Source organism: Odocoileus virginianus, chromosome 1, assembly GCF_023699985.2.
Source record: "Odocoileus virginianus isolate 20LAN1187 ecotype Illinois chromosome 1, Ovbor_1.2, whole genome shotgun sequence".
Taxonomy (NCBI): Eukaryota; Metazoa; Chordata; class Mammalia; order Artiodactyla; family Cervidae; genus Odocoileus; species Odocoileus virginianus.
In genome coordinates this window covers 24011810-24024431 of record NC_069674.1, presented here as the reverse complement: position 1 = coordinate 24024431, position 12622 = coordinate 24011810, and the positions used below count along the sequence as shown (strand labels likewise).

General features: G+C 43.5%; 1 protein-coding gene across 1 annotated transcript in view; it reads left to right on the top strand.

Moving 5' to 3' along the window:
- The window catches only part of KLHDC10 (kelch domain containing 10), a 61437-nt gene extending 52883 nt beyond the window's left edge, over positions 1 to 8554 (top strand). Inside the window, 4 exon segments of the mRNA XM_020905613.2 lie at positions 151 to 217; positions 839 to 886; positions 2682 to 2821; positions 3438 to 8554. Coding sequence (XP_020761272.2) covers positions 151 to 217; positions 839 to 886; positions 2682 to 2821; positions 3438 to 3647 — 465 coding nt within the window. The 3' untranslated portion in view covers positions 3648 to 8554.
- The last annotated feature ends 4068 nt before the right edge of the window (positions 8555 to 12622 follow it).

Sequence of the window (12622 nt, the reverse complement as noted above, 5' to 3'; positions counted from 1 at the left end):
TTTGCTTTATATTAGAATTAGGAACGATCAGAGGATAGCAAAGGAAAAGAAGCATTTTCAACCAGGAATATGTTTGTACAGGCTGTTGTGAAAATCCAGTTTTCGGGCTAACTAAAGTTATTTGTGTGTCTTCTATTTTCTGTCTCCAAGATTCATGCATACAACCTTGAAACGAATGCATGGGAGGAAATTGCAACAAAACCCCATGAAAAAATAGGTAAATTTAAAGTATTGATTCATTTATCTTTAATAAATGTACTTTACAGTTGGTTCTGAAAGTGAAAAGTGATTTTATTGCATTATATGACAAGAAAAATGTCTGTTGAACTGGCATTAGAGATTACTTATGGGACTTCCCTGGAGGTTCAGTGGTTAAGACTCGTGTTTTCACTGCAGGGGACAACGAGTTTGATCCCTGGTTGGGGAACTAGGAAAAAGAAAGAGAGAAATTACTTGTATTCCTTAGCCCAATTATTCTTCCTCAGCAGCTGAGCAAAGACTTTTAATGGGGATTGCTGAATTCTGTGGCAGAGGGACGTCTGGGTAGGATAAGAAGTAGGCACTTATGTACCTGTCTCTTTGTGGGTAAAAGGGCTTGGGAGATCCACTAATAACCCTTGCCCACTGCCACCTCACTTTATTTTGCTGACATCTTAACATTATATGATTGTGATGGAACTTCTGATGGCTTTATTTGAGTGTGAAATAAGGGAGGGTTGGAAGGACTAGTCAGTGTTTGCTTAATGCAACAAAGGGATTGTTTTAAATAACTTATTCATAGTTTGTCTTTTGCTGTATCTTATGAATAATGGAATTTCCATGTTTATGTGTTTGGCAGGTTTTCCTGCAGCCCGGAGATGTCACAGTTGTGTTCAAATAAAAAATGGTAAGGATTTCAAATAGCATGCTGGTTCCATTTTTGTAATTGTATATTCTGAGAATATCTTATTTCTTAATGATAACCCTAAAAGAGTCATAGCATACCTTTGGGGAGAGTCTATTTCTTGTAGTTTATACTTAAAGGGAAATCCATAAACTTATGCTTCTCTCAGGAATTTTCATAAAGTAAACTAATGTGCTTGGGTTCCTTCTTATCAGAGAACTCAAAAATAAGCGATAAGTAAGCTTTTACTATACCACCTAATCTTTCAGCACTGTACCTTAACAGATGTCTATGGTTATTATGGGTAACACTAATAATCCTGACATACAATAGAGACCTTGGTAGACATTGTATTAACATTGTAATAACTCCTTCAGAGTGTTATTTCATAAAGTTTATTCTGTTCTCTGTCTGATGCCAAATAGAACTCTTAGCTCATTCTTTGGCCATATTACAACACAGGCATTGTATGGCTTCAGAAAGCAGCTGCAGCTACTTTATCTAAGTGTGATAAATGACTCCTCTTTGGACAACCTTCCTGTCTTTTAATTTACAGTTTATTTTATAGTTGGATATACTGCCTTAAAGTTTTGGAGAGGAAGAAGGTGTGTATAAACGAGTTTGATAGCCTATATCCTTTTAGCAGCTTAGTTCAGATTTTACTAGGATTATGCTGCCATCTCTAGTACAGAGGTGCTTTTTATTATGCTTTGCTCTTTAGGTAAGATTTATAGATAGTGGCATTGTTCAGCTTGCCTCTCTAAAAATGGAACCATACTTTTTTTTGAATCCTAGCCAAAAATGTTTCTAGTGTATTTTATAGTTTAATTAGGTATTAGCTTAAACTTGATCTAGACCTGAGTTAAGACAAGGGTTCATTTGGTTCTTTGAATCCAGGCACCATACAAGCTGAACTCAGCTGTAGTTCTGAGCATTTAGTTTAAAGTTTCACATAGCCTTTGTTACATGTTGTATACTTGGTTATAACTGACTTTACAAAAACAAACAGAACAATAACAGCAATTTGAAAAAAAAAAACCCAACAATTTTGATTCTGGAAAGGTTTTTTCCTGACATTAATAACTAGCACAGATCAACTTGGGTTTCAGACTGTTCTCTTTGGGCTGAAGAAAGCTTGGAAAAACCTTTGTGCCCCCAAACTAAACATTGCAGGCTAATTGTCTACATAGAGAATGTTTGTCTCTATGGGCAGATAAATGTCTATCCTTAATAGGGACATTATTTAAAAGAAGGCTTAGCAAACTGGTGGCCTGCAGTTGTATTTTGTTTGGCTCATGTGTATATTACAGTTTTTGAATTAGTGGTCAATACTTAAAAATCAAAAAGTTTCAAAAAAATCTGGATTTCCAACTTCTCTTACAAACTTGGAAGGTCTGGCTATTGCTGACCTTATGTCCTGTGTAGCTCCATCAGCTGGAGCTGCATCACCATCTTCCCCGTTAGAGCACGTGCACTCCTATAGCTGGCTTATCTATTTTCCCTGAATCTTCTTGCTGATTCACTTCCTATGCCTGGCACTTAAAAGTGTTTGAATTTAAGAACCTGGACGTGAAGCCTCCTCAGAGGCTTGTTTCCTTAGCCCTAGAGAAAATCCGAACACCGAGTTCAGACTTTGGTTAGGGACAAGGCAGCAGTGTGAGAAGCCCGCCAGCTGAAGTCCCCTGTGGTGTGGGCACTGGACTGGCCCCATGTCAGCTAGCCATGAGCGCCATGACAGGACATGCTGGCACCGTGGCTCTTTCCCTTTGCATGATTTTGGTTTCTCTTCCACTGATAGATGTGTTTATTTGCGGGGGCTATAATGGAGAAGTGATCCTAGGAGATATCTGGAAGCTGAATCTGCAGACTTTTCAATGGGTTAAGCTCCCAGCTACCATGCCAGAGCCAGTTTATTTTCACTGTGCAGCTGTTACACCAGTAAGTTTTTGTTTTCTTATCTTCTTTATGTAATTGCAGATGATAAGGAAATACTTTTAGGGATAGAGCAAGAAAAAAAGATGTCTGATATTAGCAAAGCTTGGATTAAGAATGTGTTTTTAAAACCTTTCTTCCAAAGCTAGCTCTTCCTCTGAGAAAAAGGGAGAAAATCCATCATGTACAAGCTTAAAAGAGCCACATAAAATGTAAAAGAAATGCTGCATGTGGTATTCAGGCCTTGACGGTGATATCAAAGATGTTTCCTGGGAGGGCAGAATAATTTTACCCCCAAAATTCTGTGTTATTGAAGATTCTACTAGCTTCTTGAATGCTAAGAGCTTTATCTTAATCTCTGTATTCTTATCTTTGGCACAATGGGTACTTAATATAATCTTAATTTAACGATGTCAAAGTTGTTGAAGTAAAAGTAATCTCTAGTTTTTCCCTTAGTAACTCATTCATTATATAAATCTTTCTTGATCTCTGCACTATGTTGGGATCAGTGAGAAGTTTTTGATTTCACTTCATTCAGTTCAGCCTACTATGAATTTTTTTTGCTGAATGTTCAGCTTAAGTATCTGTTATTTATCCTCTTTTGACTGCCATTTCTTCATAGGCTGGTTGCATGTACATTCATGGAGGAGTGGTGAACATCCACGAAAATAAACGGACTGGGTCATTGTTTAAGATCTGGCTGGTGGTTCCTAGCCTGCTGGAACTGGCGTGGGAGAAGCTGCTTGCGGCCTTCCCCAACCTAGCAAACCTCTCCCGAACACAGCTTCTGCACCTTGGACTCACACAGGGACTCATCGAGCGCTTGAAATGAGGATTACTGGACTGTTCATTGATACTGGAAATGTTAATTTAAAGAGACTCCTTTATTTATGGGCAGTGTAGAATGTGCTACAGAGAGAATTGGTTACCCTGATCAAGGCCTTATTCAGAAAATACATCAAATGCCTTTCTGTAAATTGTTTTAAGTTTATGGAATCTCACTTTCCCTTGTGCTTTTTTCTTTGCTTCTTTCCTTTCTGCCCCAGTACACACACATACTCACATACTCCCTCTTCCCTGATGGAAGTTGAGGGAGAGTCTGAAGGTTACCTTCATAACATTATGAATCAAGATAAGATAAAGAAAATGTTAAAGGAACTCTCACCATATGACCATGTTAGGCATTGCTCTATAAATTAAAGCAACATCATCAGTAAAAACAAAAATTAAAAAAAAGTAAATCCAGCAATGACAAGAAATAGCACTGGGGATAGAACAAGAAGGCTAACCTTGAGAATCCTGCAGATTATAGGGAAAGCTCAGTGTTTAACTTGCTGTTTTCAAAGGTATATCTAATTGAGTAGCTGGATGTAATGGCAGCAGTGGCTGGTATCTTGCAGCCTAGATACCCAAACCTGCCCTTGAACTTACTTTAGAGGAAAGTTGAGCAGCTCAGCGACTCTCAATCAATGATTTCTGTTCTCATCCTTCTGGTGCCAGCAGTGGTTAGAGTTGACGTGTCTAAAGACTTCGTGTGTGGTGGTTGTGCTGTTTGTTGTTGCTCTTAGAAATTACGGCACGAGAACATTTCAAATCAAGAAACTTAGGGTGGTCAAAGTTCTTCATTCTGGGCAGTTTTTAAATTCTCCTATGCCTGTTAATGGTTTCAAGTATCTTTTTGACTCCATCATGGGGAACTGCAGACCCTAAACATGTGTGGCATTCATACCGTGGGACATAAGGTTCGCGAGAGGCCAGAGAAGAGCAGGGCAGGAAGGGCTTCTGCTCTTGGGCTATGAGCTTTGACTGTCATACGGGCCATTCCCTTTTAGAACGTTTCTTTTCTCACTCTGGGCCATACACCTACCATATTCTCAGGCAGTGGGTTTTATCTCTAGAAAGCCAATTGGCCCTTGATTTTTCTCTTAGCTTTTTGCCTCGTTTTCTGTCTGCTTTAATGTGCATGGTGCTGTAATTGCCTAGTAATTGGATAACAGGTCTTGGGGAAAGCCACAGGTCATTCTTCCTGAAGAACTAAGTATCATTTTAAAAACTAGCATGCAGAAGAAAAGAAGCTGAGAATCATTCACTTCTTTGGTGTGAAGTTTTAGTTCTGGTTTGTTTTATATTGTATTTTAATTTTAAAACAGAAATGACTTAAATTTTCACTTGCTTTGCCATCAGTGACCTACTGAGACGCGAGCAGTCGGAGGTCCTTATGTGTATGAAAGGTGCTAAAGGTGTGCAGGACGGCACAGTGCTGATGATCCCGTTGGTTACATCACAACAGGAGACTCAAGACAGGAGACTGGGGACATATTTTTCCTTTAAGTGCCTCTTTTTCACTTAGCTTTTAAGATTATTCATGTTTTTCCTTCATCTCAGAAGGGAATCTCTTAGGCTCATGTGTGGATTTAAAATCACCTTTGAGTTGTAGCTGAAAAGTTACTATTTAGTGTTTGGTTCTGAGAAAGAGAAAAATGTGGCCTCTGGACTTGGACTCCTAACATCCTGGCCTTATTATAATCTCCCAACCATGTGGGATTGAGTTCATGGAGCCTGTATTCTGAAGGGTCTTACCATCTTTCATCTGTGAGTTTGGGTCCTTTGCGGGGGTGAGGGGGTAGGGGAGACGAGGAAAGGAGCAATTCTTCTGGAAGCCTCACCCCCACATTGCCATGACCAGTCTGGCCTTTTAACCTCTTACCACCCACTGCTAGGCTTGTTCCTGTGAGGAGCTCTCCAGACCAAGTCAGTCTGAGCAGCTCTGTTAGTTCAAAACAAAGCTTCATTGAAAGACTCCAGTCTAGTCTCTGGATGTTTTGGGGGGTGGGGGTGGGGGAACAATCCATAATTAAGTCACACTACTCAGGGTGGCAGAAGGATCTTTGTCATAGATTCATAGGGACCAAAGACTGAATGCGCAGCCTCTGTGCTTATCCTTCCATAGTCTTGGGATATAAGCAGGTCTCTACTTCTGTGACACCTGAGAGCTAAAAGAGAGACTGGTTCAATCCACACTTGCTAGCTTCCTTTTTAAAGCCTTCGGAAGGCAGTCTTCTTTGACGTGGACTTTGGAGGCCTGACATCTAAGACCTTGTGTGTGACATTTTCATAAAAATACATACCCTTGGTCTAAAGTGTCTTCTTTTAATATAACACTAGTGAAAATGATGTAGTATGATCAGCTCCGAGTGCTATAGAACCACACAGGTGCACATGTTCTGGATGCCAAATGAGACTGTGTGTATAATCACTTAAATGTAGATGACTAGAGTTTTATATAGGTGGTCACCAGGCATTTAGTATATCCATAACCAGCACTCTGAATGCCTGACACTGTTACTTGATTTAGAAAAGTTTATGCCTGCTGCTTCTCTGCCTCTTTGAGGTACTCCCAGCCATCTTACTGCAGTCCTATAAGTGCAATACATAGAAACACATATGGATATATACAGATTATATATAAGGTGTGACTGTAAAGCAGGTAGACTACTTTTTTGTATCTGTCTTGGGGAAGCCAGCTCACTACTTTAGAGTTAAAATTATACCAGAAATTTGAGATGTGATTGGCTGACTTAGGGCAACTCTTGGTAAACCTGGATTTCAAGTCCAGTGTCTCCTTACTGCAACTGTTAGAGATTTATTGTTTCTTGGGCTTATTACCACTGAGACTTTTCCCCAGTCATCTTTGTACTCAATCCCATGTTTGCATATCTTCTTACATTTCTTTGCCCAGCAACAAGGAAGTCTACCTATAAGAAGTTTTTTAAATGGAGAATTAAAACCTAATATTTAATACTATCAGTTCTCCCATGTATATACTAATTTATCTGTGAATGTAATACTTTATTACATGAAGAAAATGTTGACTTTCTTCATGTAATAAAGTATTTTCCATATTCTGGAAAATCTATAAATCAATATAGAATAGATTGAAATTTTAACTGTTCTTCAGGGGTCAAACTGAAACCCTTTTCTACTGGCAGAATCTTCTTTTTTCAGGGCCTTGGAACATGAAATAAAAATTTGCCCTAAACTATTCATGTCCAATACATAGCTAATTTTAAAATATAATAATAAACATTAACATTTCTAAGCAAAAGGTATATTAACAGTGACCTTTGGTTACCCAGAGTAACCAGATTAAAGCACAGGTAATTGAAATCCATAGATAATCAGTGTTTCAACTTTCCTATCAAAAAATTGATTCATTTATAGTTCTTCCTTCTCCCTACCCTTTTCCCACAAGTACCTCATTTTCAGTGGAGTGGGGCTAATGCGTAGCTAGAAATGGAAAAGCAGGAATCCGGGAGGGGCTAGAAACCAGCCAACATAAAAGCAGCTCAATTAGCTGTAATTGGTCAACAAGATGACAGCTGTTAATGCTGAGTTTAGATATCACTCTTTGCTCTTCTGCTTTGGCATAGTCTCCTGCCCTGAGTTCTAGGCTGTCTCTCCTGTGACCACCAAAGAACTCTTAGCACATATAAGAAGAAAGAGCTGTGTATGATGCACAAGAAATCCCATCATTTGAATACATTTCTTTGGCTCTCTTTGCAAACACTTGCTTTCCCACTGTTCTTGAAGGAACCTTCGTTTTCCCACTGTTCTTGAAGGAACCTTCGTTTTCCTTAGGAGATACCTTTTCCAGCCATACTGCTTGGCTTGTAGGAAAGGTTAAATTATCCTTTAAGACTGTGTTGGTCTTAATCTCTAAAATCAGTTTGTTTTTATGTGTCTTACAGATGTTTAGAAGGTGGTATAGGTTATTGAATTGTCTACCTGCCAGCCCTCTGATGTAGCACAATAAGCCATTTTCCTTCTTCTTCATTGTTCTAGCATTGAGCTCCAGGATGGATGAGGGTTTATGGTCCTAAGATCATAAGCTTCCAAAACCAGTCACCATTGGTTTTAATTGCTTAAGTTCCCCAAATGTCATGGGGCTCCAGGGCCTTGGCAGGGCCTGAGGTAGGTTTGGTAGAGTTCCATGTCCTCTGTGCGTCGCGACCAGGTCATGCCCATCAGTGGTGTTTCCCTTCTAAGGTCATTAGATTTGGTAGAAAATGACTTCTTCCCTCATCTGGTGTTAAGAAAAAAAGTTTTGCGTTGTGCTTCAAAAAGTGGTACCATCTTTTTAGTATAATTTTAATGTTTTTATCTTTTTTTCTTCTTCACTTTTTGTAAGTTTTGAAAAGGACCTGCTTAGTCACTGTACAGGGTGAGTCAGAGCTCAGTCACCAAGCTGTAGTAATTGCTATTTTACTAGTTGCACATTTAGAATACAAAGGAGGCATCAGAAACACACTGACTTTCTCTAAAGCTACTTTCTTGTACACAGAGTCTGAGCAGGGACAGCGCCAGGCATCTCCCTCTAAGGGCACCTGCCAGTGAGGCTTTCAGTGGAAGGACGTGGGCACGAAAGGGAACCCTCACGCAGTCTCTGAGGATGAGCCTGGGCTTGGCTCTTGGTACAGGGTATGCTTAGGCCACACACGATGCTTGCCTTACTTTAAAGCTATTTGCCACAGTCCTGTTAAATAGTGTGGAAGTCCTTTTGCAGTCTGGTGTGCATGCCATATGATCAGGACAGCTTTTCCACCTTACCTGGTTTCCTACAAGCAGGTAGGAAATATAGTGAATTTACCCTAAAATGTCCAATCTGTATTTATGTATCTTGTCAGTGTTTTGCTGTTGGTTTTCTAAAACAATCTGATCAATAAATCTTACCCAGATCTATTTGGTTCAAGGTCACCTTGATTGTCTGATGGTAATGTGAGCTCACCTGTATGACCTAAGCATCAGTCCCACCTGCCGCCACCACATCCTTTACCACCCATTGCTACTGCTACTGCTAAGTCACTTCAGGCATGTCCGACTCTGTGCGACCCCACAGACGGCAGCCCACCAGGCTCCCCCGTCCCTGGGATTCTCCAGGCAAGAATACTGGAGTGGGTTGCCATTTCCTTCTCCAATGCATGAAAGTGAAAAATGAAAGTGAAGTTGCTCAGTCGTGTCCAGCTCTTAGCGACCCCATGGACTGCAGCCTACCAGACTCCTCCGTCCATGGGATTTTCCAGGCAAGAGTACTGGAGTGGGGTGCCATTGCCTTCTCCGTTACCACGCACAGGGACAGCTTTTCTCTGTAATATCTGTGTGTCTTCCACCTTTCATGCCCACAGGCACTGTGTGTGCCTTCTCTCTGCTCCCGTTCTGGAACTCCTGGACACACGTAGTCCCCTCAACACAACTCGGCTCCCTCCAGGACATCAGCAAGGGAGTGACTGCGGGGCAAGTCATACCCCCTTTTACTGTCTCGTCCCATATATTCCCCAGACCACTGCTAGACAAGTTTATATGGATGTACCAAGACTTCTGAAGGGTTGGAGAAGCTACAGAGAATTCAGAGGGAAAATGTGAATCTTTACGTACAGAATTGTGACTCTCTGTATGATTCAAGGGAAAAATCACTGGTTTCTAAGCATGAGGCACGACTGTTAAAAACAAAGATTCTTAGGTCCAAATCCCAAAGATTGTTTTTGTAGGTGAGTTACTTTAACAAACTCCTTAGTTGATTGCATTTTAGCTGATCAATGACATTTGGGAATCCCTGTCCTACAGCTGAGCTAACTGCCTGGTGCTGGCTGAGATGGCCAGGAGACCTCTGTACCTTACTTGTCACCGTCACACTAATTTGCCCAACAAGGAACTAGAGCAAAGGCCAAAATGAATGCTTCCGAAAACTTGCCCTGTTAGAACTGAGTGCACGGATGGCAGATTGGCCACCCATGTTTATCTCCTCTCCCTCTTGGTAAACCACTAGTGATAATAGTAAAATAGTCCTAGTTTTCTTTTCCCTAAGATGGGGCTAATAACTATAACCCATCTCTTGATATTATTGTGTGGCTTAAACATATGTATAAAGTGCTCAGAATGATGTTCGGCACATAATAAGCATTATTAGGTTGCTCTCTAGAGATGATGGAATAAGAAATAAAGGTGAAGTAACTTTACTTATTAAAATTGTAAAGATAACCCAGTAAAGAAACTAAATAGAGGAAGATGAGGTAGTAGAGTGAGTATTGGAAGAGAGAGAAATCCTCATTTTCCATGTGAGGAAGGAAATACATAGAATACCTAAAATAACCAGGAAAGTGTATTGATTAGAAACGTAAAGAAGAAACAGGGGCTTCCCTGGTGGCTCAGTGGTAAAGACTATGCCTGCCAGTGCAGGAGACATGGGTTTGATCCCATGGGAAGATCCTACATGCCGCGAGGCCCATGTACAACTCCTAAGCCTGTGCTCTAGAGCTGGGGAGCCACTTAAACTCTAGAGTTCATGCTCCACAGAAGAAAGCCACTGTAGTGAGAAGCCCTGTGCCCCACACCTAGAGAAAAGCCTGTGCAGCAACCAAGACCCAGCACAGCCTAAATAAAATTTTAAAAAGAAGAAATGGAGGAGAAAAACAAAGGAGCTAACAACTGTAAGCGAGTTTGGGAGATAAGATGGGCTGCAGAGGGAGCTGCTGTTTCCTTAAGTGTGTGTTCTTGGTGGTTTTTTTTTTTTTTTATAATGCAGAACCCTGTGCAGCTCTATTTAGTTCTTCAAGATACTGTAACTCTGGGTCCCTTCTGGCCAAGTCTGCTTGTAAATGATTGGATGATTAAAAGGATGGAGAAGTCTTACCCCCTTTCACAGACTGTGAAACCAAGACAAGCCAACTTATGTGATTTGCCACGAGAGTTACCCAGACCTGCAAAGCCCAGAAAAAGGGCGCCCTGCCTACATTTCCGAGAGGTTTTCTGTAAGAATTGTCATCCACCAGGCAGGGCCTGGCTGCAGACAGCAGGTCATGACCAAGAAAATCCTAGTGGAAGGGCATCTGGAGAACCATACCCCTCCACCCCCACCTCCTGGGGGTGGGCCGTTTGGGGCGGTGAAGCTCTGGCTCTGAGTTACACCTCAGGACGCAGGATACCCCACATGCCCCTCCACTCCAGGACTGAGATTCCAGCCGCCCTGCCACCCTGGCTCTTTCCCCGTTGGGCAGGGTTGGGGATGTCCGCTGCGCACACACTGGGCACTGTTTCTCTGTCAGCAGCAAGATGGCCTGGTGGGGACTTCCCTGGTGGTCCAACAGTTAAGACTCCGAGCTTCCAATACAGGGGGTATGGATTCAGTCCCAAATTGGGGGATTAAGAGGCTGCAACCCAATGCTGCAGCCAAAAAAATAAATAAAGGTGGCCTGGTGCTGAACTCGAACATCCTGAAGAGCTGTCTGGGTGGCTCCCTGCCAATTCCGCCCTCTTCCCCGCCAGCAAAAATGAAGCCAATGGAGCTTCCCTAGAGGAGGCAATCGCTTCCTGGTGCGCCATGCAGCAGGGAATATGGCCCGGTCTTCAGGGAGCTTCCATCTGGGGTGGGTGGAATGGGGCTGATTTAATAAGAACTATTTTACGTTTCACATAGAAAAGTTAGATAAAACCCAGGAACCCATTGAATGTGGAGGAAGCTAGAAAGCGCCAGTGAGGACGAATGTTACTATAACGGACCAGAGCATTTCAGATGTTGTTACAACGAACCTGACACAGACAAAAGCCACCTCCTGGAGTCTTCTACAAGGAAGGAGCAAGGGGAACCCGGAAGCAGGGAACCCGGAAGCAGAGGTGCCGGATGCGAAAAAGGAGAGGCAGGTGAGGCAGATCAAGAAGAGCTGGGGAAATAGTTTGCCTTTTAAGAGCAAGTGAGACGCTTTTCAGCCAGAGAGAACACGGAAGGATGCTTCTGGCTGCCCCAGGGAGGGTGCGAGGGGAAGCAGGACTCTGTTGGGAGGACCTGGCAGTGGTCCAGGCAGGGTGAGGATGCTTCCGGCCGGCCAGGGCACACCGGTCAGGGCTGGATTTCAGCTCTCCTCCTTCCCCACCCTCAGCAGGGCGCCCCTGTGTCGTGAACACCTGTCTAGTTCTGATCAGAGGCCGGCGAGAGGAGCCTCGGACCCTCTCCACTAACGCTACCGGAAGGCCCAGAGTTTCCTCCTGCGGCCCACCAGGCCTAGCCGAGCGGCTCCCAGGATTGGAAAGGGGCGGGAGGAGCGGGGGTGGGGACCACTCTGAACCGGAATGATCTGGTTTAGAGCAGGCTGGCTTTCTCTCCTCCCTCTCCCCGTCCCTCCGCCCTCCCTCCCCTTCCGCCGCAGGCTGGTTTTTGCCGCAGTCCCTTACCAAGGTAAACAGAGAGGAGAAGAGGAGAGAGGAATGCTCTGTTTCCATGGCAACCCTGAGGGCCGTCGATAATGGCGCTCTCGGGTTTGTGAGCGTGACTTCTGGGGGAAGGAAAGGCTCACTAGAAAAGCCACGGGGAGGAAGGCCGGCTCCACCACGCACCCGGTTGGGGTGGGGGAGATTGTTCTGGAACGTGGCGTGGGCCTGGAGGAGGGGAGGAGAAGAGGCAGGAGTTGGGCCCTGGGGGGGGTTGGGGGGTTGGGGAACAGGCAGATAAGCCAGAGGGCAGGGGACACACACAGCTATGGCGCTGTCACGCATCCTCACACCCAGGGGAGCAGAAAACAGCTGCCAGAGCTCTCGCAGCCTCCCTGGACTCACACTTCGCTTTCCCTTTCCGGAAGGATCCTTTCGTGGGGCAGCTTAGCGGAGGGGCAGTCACAGATGCGATTCAGTGCCGCAGGCCCAAAGACAGGGTTTGTCTGAAAGGAACAAACTGCGCGGGAGAGCTAGGGGGGACACTGCGTTCCCTGCCATGCTCCACTCAGAAGCTTTCCTGGGCTCTTCCTGTCCCTCCTTGGGAAG